General features: G+C 41.6%; 2 protein-coding genes across 9 annotated transcripts in view; one reads left to right on the forward strand and one right to left on the reverse strand.

Annotated features, from left to right (window-relative positions):
- The window catches only part of LOC103476621 (protein kinase C epsilon type-like), a 242,914-nt gene extending 234,837 nt beyond the window's left edge, over positions 1-8,077 (reverse strand). For all 5 annotated transcript variants that reach the window (XM_008429095.2, XM_008429094.2, XM_008429093.2 and 2 more), the window contains exon 1: positions 7,168-8,077. In XM_008429095.2, the coding sequence (XP_008427317.1) occupies positions 7,168-7,515 (348 nt within the window). In that variant the 5' untranslated portion in view covers positions 7,516-8,077. The remainder of the gene's footprint in view (positions 1-7,167) is intronic.
- The window catches only part of LOC108166941 (attractin-like protein 1), a 55,909-nt gene continuing 55,113 nt past the window's right edge, over positions 7,288-8,083 (forward strand). For all 4 annotated transcript variants that reach the window (XR_001777333.1, XR_001777331.1, XR_001777332.1 and 1 more), the window contains exon 1: positions 7,288-7,367. The gene's annotated coding sequence lies outside the window, so the exon portion shown is untranslated. The remainder of the gene's footprint in view (positions 7,368-8,083) is intronic.

The raw sequence follows: 8,083 nt of genomic DNA on the forward strand, positions 1-8,083 counted from the left end.
CGGGTTCGGGCCTCTAAAGTTAGTCGGGTCCGATCAGGCTCAGAAACGATGACTACGGGTTTGGGCCGGGTCAGGGTGGGTTTTTTTTATAGGTCTACTCTAAACTTGGGTTGGTTTGTCACATAAAACCCCAGTGAAACACAATGAATCTTGTGGTTCTAAAGTGAGAAATTAAGGAATTCTTTTGACAGAAGGTTTTAGTAGGTTTTAGTAGTTTTTCTCTTTGTTTCAGAAATTGACAACGCAGACAGTGATAATTAAACCCACCAGGGCACTTGTGCCGCTGAGGCATACTTTCATCTCATTCCACAATCTTAAACGAAAAAGCTCTTTTAAATCAGAAGATGTCTGGCACAGTTTCTGCAGCCTTCATTGGGTCTCCTAAAATTCTTTATGGAGAGCTTTAAAAAAAGAAAACCTGTTATGATTCATGTCCTGTCCATGCTGTGTTAAGCCCTTATTCAGCTCACCTGCCATGCCATATTGCTTACATGTTCCACCTGGGCCTTGCCCTACTTAAACACCCCTCAGCTGATGCTTCCTTGCCAGATTATCGACAGCCACGAGCCAGTAGAGATCCAGCGTTTCCTTCCAAGCCTTCAGTGTTTCTATGACCTCTTTCTGTCCATGGATTTACCCCTCCTGCCAAGCCCTTCACGGTTCCCTTCTATTCTGGATTTATGGACCCTGCCTCACGACCACCGATTACTAGTGATGGGCAAATGAAGCCTCATGAAGCAATGAAGCTTTCCAGCCTTTTCCTTTGCAAAAAGGTTCGTTACTCGATGCTTCATTCATCACTCACTAGTGACATCTGCTGGTGAAAATGTAACGGCCTTGTCACTCAGTTGGATCATACTTCCAAAAATTACTAAATGCAATATTGTCACAGTTTTCATCAAACTCATGTTTAGTAACCGGAGAATCAATGAAACCATATTTAATTGTCATATGTTTTAAGAATTAAAATGATTTGTCGCCAATCTAATCCTTGAAGGTCAGTGGTTGTGTTGGGGTTTCTTTTACGTCATAGACGGATTTAATAAAGACATTTGATGCTTTAGTGTCTTGGGAATGCAGTGCCTGTTTGAGCATTCAACTTTTCTTGGATTTCTAATTGGCTCTGATCCCTTACAGGGTTTCCCCCAGAAAACCTGCTAAGCCCGGTGGTCGGGCGCCGAGGCGGTCCACCGTGTTTTTGCATTAAAAGATGTTAAGTAGACAATAAAAGTAAAAATATCACTGGGTAATTATATGTTATGGGAAAACATCAGTGAACTGCTATATAAACCCACAACTAGTCTTAAAAACAACTAATCAAAAAATACAATTAAAATGAATATCAATTATGTCTACTTCTGTTAAATCCAAATTAAGTCAGAGGCTCCATCAGGCCCCCCAGAGCTTCAGGGGCCCCATAAATGCTAATATTTTAACATACACCACAGATATATAAATGTAGCATTTGTTTGAGATCATCATTGCTGCTAAATTTGACAATGGTTTCAGCATAAATAAATAAAAAAAAACTTTAAATGATTTAACATTTATATGCAAAATTTTAAAGAGATGGCAAGTTTACTTTGTAGAAGTTCAAAGAATATTCATAGTCAGATTGGTTTGTTACCACAGCTACAATCTGATGCTGAGTTTAATCTGAGTTTCAGCTGTTTGTTCACAAATACAAATTAGTAAACTGCAGTTATAATTTGCCTTTTAGGTTTGCCAGTTAAACTACTCCCCCTGTCTTAGATTTCACTAAATCTAACACAGAAGCTGTTAGAGGTGCTGATGTTTTAGCAACAAAAGGCCCTAACCCTAACCCATACAGTTTGGTGCTTAATGTAACCGGAAAAATTATTAATAAAAAATAAGCGTGATGCGTGACTGCGAGGAGAGTGCGAATGCTCCTCACCGGGTTAAACCTGCACTGAGTCATTAACCACTAACACACCGGCTACACAGACCTAAACTTTACAGGGAAGACAGGGCCAAACGCTTGGCAGCGTGTTGAGATTTAAACGCCGCATAATGTTTTGTTCACAAATATGTGACCAGCAGGTGGAGATCTTTTTAAAAGTGACAAGATGCACCCGAACACAGACTTAACAGTGCACAATATTTTATTAAACAATTTCTTAAAACAATCCTTTTTAAAAATGAGGCTTCAGGCCTACTACTTGGTCCCTGGAACAAAAGGAACACATAAGAAAAAAGGACAGACAAGATCAATTATTCCAAAAGAAATGAAACAAAACATGCAATGCAATGCAAAAGAAATTGGTAAATCAAAACAAAAAAGAACACAAATTAGCTACTTCAATCACAAAACAAAACTAAAAGAAAACAATGGAACAAATCGTTGTCATCCGCTTCCAAATACCCTTCTATGGGGCCAGAGGAGTAACGCCCTGCCCGCACAGCCTGCCCAGTCCGCAACAGGTTTAGTTGAGAGCGGCCCAAACAAACAACGACAAGACAAGACAGCAGAGCGTCCAAAGCGCTGCAGCTCCAAACAATCAGTTGCCTGAAACAGAAAACCCATTAACAGTGGATCCAGATAAAACAAAGCAGAAGCTAAATAGCAGGTAGCTTACCCAGGGGTGGAAACACAGCCTAACCCGGGAGGAAGCGGGTCAGCAGGTGAGGACCAGATGGAAGCTGCATGCCACAGCAACCCCCAGCTGCAGCCGGCAAAGCCATCAGAGCAACACTGCAGAAACGCACTACAGGTGTAGCACCCAAAAACCAACCATGACCTCAGCCACGGATAGCAAAACTGCCACTTACGATCGCAGACGAGTCGACCAAACCCACAAGCCGACATGTAGCCGCCGACCGTAGCAACAGTGGGAGAAACAAAGACGCACGCACCCTGCAGCGGCCCGCCCAACTATAAAGGCGTTCGCCCCGCCTATCAATCAACGGTGCCCGGTGCACAGAGTGGGGGAGGGTGGAACACCATCCCACCACATATACATAATTCTCACCGCTCCTCAAAGCATCTCTGAAAGCGCGACTACATGTTATTCCTGCGGTTCACGTAGAGCTGCGCAACCAGAGCTAACCAGAGCTAACGCGGTGGGTCTCTTACCTTAATCAATAACTCCCCAGTACTAATCATAATTCCTCACTAGGGGTTGATGGGTTGATGTAAATATCCATAGCAGTCAGCCTGTGTCCAGTTCGAGTGAAAGGAGGAGCGAGATCCGCGCTGAGGTTAACTTTAGACATCCAGCTGCTGCAGCGCGAGGCAACGCACAGAGGCCCAGCGGTGTGATTGGTCCGGCTTTAAATGCATAAACTATAAACATATCTTCTATAAACATATGTTAGGAATAAATCTGCTCTGATAGTGCAATGCTCGGAGCAACAGAAACACTTGCAATCCAGCTTAAAAAAAGGCGATTTTTAAATTTTATTTTATTTTATTTTCAACAAACAAAAACTAACAACAAAAAAAAACAAAACAAGAAAGGCTTAGCCTGGCGGTGGCCCTAGTAAAGCATGGCGGGCCGCCAGGCCTATAATACACTGGGGGAAACCCTGCCTTATATTTGGCTACATGTTGAATTTTAGTTCTGCAACAGCATTAAATCTTTCTGCTGTGATATATCTTTGCTAATCAGACTACAAATAATAGTGGAACTTTCCAGAATTTGAGAAATCTTGAGGTGGAGATGTTAATTATTATCTAAGAAGAATTTTGTGAGCGATAATCTCAAAGAATTCCCAGAAGTCAGAGATTTTCCTCTTGCTGGCTCCATTTCAGACAATCAAGTTTATTTGTGCATGTTTCAGCAACAATGCAGTTCAAAGAGATTTACATCATAAAATCACAAAAATATAAAGTCATAAAAAAACAATCTACAATTGAGAAAACCAGTAACAAACATAAAAGTTTGATGAGTGCCATCAACACACATCAAATATGTTGGTCAATGTTAATCTTATTTTGGCCACTGAAGACAAATATTCTCCTCTGATGCGCGACCAAATGGACAACTACCCATGAAGCTGCTCATCACGCTTTTATTTTTAAAATCAACACGCAAAATGAAGCAGTCACGTGACCCATGCAATGTGAGGCATCGTTTGTTGCTAGTCACGTGGTTTTCAGCAAGACAACACAAGCCTCGTAGCGGGGCTTCATGGGGCACGCCCCCTTTTTACTCGGTACAGTCCTCGAAGCCTGGCTTCATCACTACCGATAACCGCCTGCCCTTCAAAGCTACGTTTGCCCTCTCTGTCCTCCTGTGTATGACCTCTGCCTTATTATCGACAAGTCCCTGGGTGTTGCATTTTGGATCTACTCGTGGAGATCTTCATTGCTTCCACAGAAGCCTGTTCCACTGGTTTCCTGCATCACCCTGTCGTCAGACCCTCTGTTGCTCTGCTCCACCCGTCCACTGCTCTACAGGTCAGTTAAGTTGAACATTTCTATGATACCCCTCCTTTATCTGTGCATCACCAGCCTTCTCCCCTCTCTCCTCAGTGCTGTGTTTGATGACCTCTCCCTGAGCAGAAACCAGTATCTGAAAATAAACTTTATTTCCTTTCATATACCGTATTTTCCGCACTATAAGGCGCACCTAAAAACCTTCAATTTCCTCAAAAGCCGATGCGCCTTATATATGGACCAATATTGAGCCACAACAGGTCTAGCATCTACGGTAAGCAGCCGCCGACTTCATTTTCCCCCGTAGAAGAAGAAGTGCGCGGTGCATGCTGGGATAGTTGTCAGAACGCTGGTTTGTTAATAAAGTTTGATAACATTTGCTTAAGCCTTGCTAGCAAGATTTTACATGTAAATTCTGGTGTAATAATCGTACTATCCAAATGCCAGTCCTTATTGCTGCCACCATTTGTTTCTGGCAATGTGTTTAAAAGTACATAAAAATGTAGGATCTCATAGAAAACCACTACCACAAGTATTTAAAAAGCCTGACTTGCTAATTCTGATTTTGTCTTATGCTGATTTTATTTGTATTTATAGTCACTAAATATAACAAAGTTGCTAAGTTGGTAAATATTAGTTTTTCAGCAAATGAATTTTCGTCCATTCATGCCGGCAGGTGTCATAGCCTATCATAGCAAACAAATTACTTACTATGCAATAAAACTTTTCTATAAATGTTTTACACAGCTTCAAATATTAGCTTAGCATTGCATCAATAACAACTTTACTTTAACCATATTTTTCGCCATAATCAATCACAAGTTTTTTTTCCCCTTTTTTTGATTGTGGGTAATTTGTTTATTTCAATCTCAAAAAATAATCTCTCCTTCTCCACCACAAATGACACTGAAATACAACAGCAGAAGAAACAACTTGACAAGCAGCTAAGGAAATTTGCCTTGGAGCATTTGTCACTGACCAGATGCCACACATGTTGTTTTGTTTGAGCAAAAATAAAAATGGAGTAAATTTTTTATGCAATGTTTTTTTTCCTTAATGGTACACATTCTAGAGAATACGGATAGTGACAACTGCGTTTATTATGTTCGCAACTAAGCTTGTTTGAAATGTCTGCTATATAACTTTTTCTTCTTTTATTAAAAAATAACACACTGCTTATCCAAAAAAGTCGCCACCTGGATTTAACTAAGCAAATATGTCCGAGCTTCCTATTGGATAACTACTGCATGGGCGATTATGTTTCGGCTGGAAACAAGTTATTGAACCCCAACTGTTGCAGTGAGTTGCTTCTCGTTTCTTAAACACCCATGTCTAGAGACCCATTTGGTGGTCATGGAAAAGATGTCAGTCTGTTTGAGAAGGGTCAAATTATTGGCTTGCACCAAGCAGAGAAAACATCTAAAGAGAAACTGCAGGAACTACTAAAATTGGGATAAGAACTGTCCAACACATTTAAAAACGATGTGGGGACCCCACCATCTTTGGAAGAAATGTGGCTGGGAAAATATTCTGCCATAATCAAAGCTAAAGGCGGGCCAACAAAATAATAGTGGGTGACTTTTTTTTTTCTGTGGCAACGTTTTTTTGGCCAACTAGTGTTTGGCTCCATTTTAAAGTAACTGTTATGACCAACCTTTTGCTCCTAATGTAAATATTTAATGATGTTCACAGCAGGAAACCAAAAATATATATTTTTTAATGCTGTTCTTGTATTTGTTATTATAAAAATCTGTATTGGCAGAGATCAGACTCCGACTATAAACTGTAATCAATGGATTGCTGGCTGGAAAGGTTGCTGGAGTCTCTACACGCTGTGTAGAATCGTCTTCAGAGCCGCTGCCAGAACGCTGTCAGAGACTCCTCACACACTCACCCATTTTTAAACTGCTGCTATTAAGCAAACACCACAATATCAAAAGCAGATCCTGCTGCACTGCTGTTAGGAACCGGCACTTTATATTATTGCACCTATTTTGTCACACATTTCATCATATAAGTGTTTTTATGTATCTGTACTGTACAAAAAATTTTTTTTCTTTACATGATTCTATCAAAACTTACTGGATTTGTTACATAATTAATGTAATGAAATCACAACAAATTAAATTTCTGATTATGGGATGAAAAGCTAAGTCTTCAAATCTGGTCAGTTTACCTCTTGAAGTTAATATTCAGAACATCAGGTTTTGAGAACGATGTATCTTTCCACCCTCCACTTTACAAACATCCACTACATGGAGTTTGTATGCCAAATATAATAGGTGATTTATTCAACTGATTTATTTTTTATTTTAATCATTTGTGTTTATGTGTCACCTTAATTTGTTTATATTGCAAACTATTTTTGGAGTCATAGAACAGTGATGACTCCAACAGGTGTTGCATCAATATTCACATTTATGTGGTTCAATTCAGGGCAGCAGCTGACTATTATGTTAGTAATCAATTACTCTACTGAGTATTCTGGCGATTAATAAATTAATCAACTAAAAAATGGCACATTCTGCATATTAACAACTGAAGAATTTTAAATATTAGAAATGCTTTAAAATATGCAAAAAACATTTTATTACCTAATATATTACTTAATTCGTTTGATTTGGCAAATTAATTAATTAATTAAATTACATTTTGTGGCTAAAGACAACAATTGATGGTTTAATTGACAGAGACCCATAAAAACTCAGCATATTTCTGTTTGATTTGTGTGTACAGGGCTGCAAAGGGCATTTGTGGGTCAGACTCACCCAGTTCTCGTAGTGCTTGCTGCCGCTGTGCAAGATGTCCTCAAACTGGATGATGCAGTTGGCCACGAAGTCGTCGTAGCCGATGGGGGCGTCATGGAAGACGGACAGCTCTATCCTTCTGCCGTCGATGACCTCCGTAGTGAACTCGTCGTTCCACGTGGGGCTGTTGGTCTTCTGCTTGGTGGAGGTCTGACCCACGCGTGAGTCGTCCACGTTTAGGGCGATATACGTGTCCAGGAGGAAGGTCTGGGTCTTCGGACCCACGGCGTGACGCAGGGACCAAGCCGTGGGCTTTAGGTCCAATGCATCGCAGATTTTAATCTTCAGCTGCCCGTTGAAGACCACCATGTCTCCGCGAGGAAAAATGTCCAGTTGAGAAAATGTTCTCCTGCGGCTCGCGCGCGGAGGAAATCAGCTGCTTTGTGTTTCTGTTCAACCGGTGGTCCTCCGGTGTAATATGACGCGGTCCGAATGCTTCTGAATCCAACCTGTTTCTGTTTTTTGTTGTGAAACGTGAGCAGTTCGGCAAAGTACCAAAATGCTCTCCCCCACCTCTGCCCGGTGTAAGCTGGAGGGCAGCCCCGAATAAGCGACCGTTAGCCCGGGAAAGGCTTCCTCAGATGAGCAGGGAAGAAATAGTTGCCAACAAGCGCGAGATAGCAGAAAACATCCGAGCAGAGGCCACAGATGTGAGCCGCTGTGTCATTGTTTTTACCTTCGAAGAATTGAGAAGAAAAAGAGAAACCCAACTCTCTCAGCTGGGCTCGAGCTCCCTGGAAGCAGCGGAGCGGTAGCGTGTCCCCGCTACTGCACCGTGACGCGGGAGTGAGGCTCCGGATGCAGCCGCCGGGACTCATCGGCAGATGTTCGCCGGACCGCTGCGAGCAGGCAGCAGCTGGTGGCGACCGCTGCGGGG

Source organism: Poecilia reticulata, linkage group LG15 (assembly GCF_000633615.1).
Source record: "Poecilia reticulata strain Guanapo linkage group LG15, Guppy_female_1.0+MT, whole genome shotgun sequence".
Lineage (NCBI taxonomy): Eukaryota > Metazoa > Chordata > Actinopteri > Cyprinodontiformes > Poeciliidae > Poecilia > Poecilia reticulata.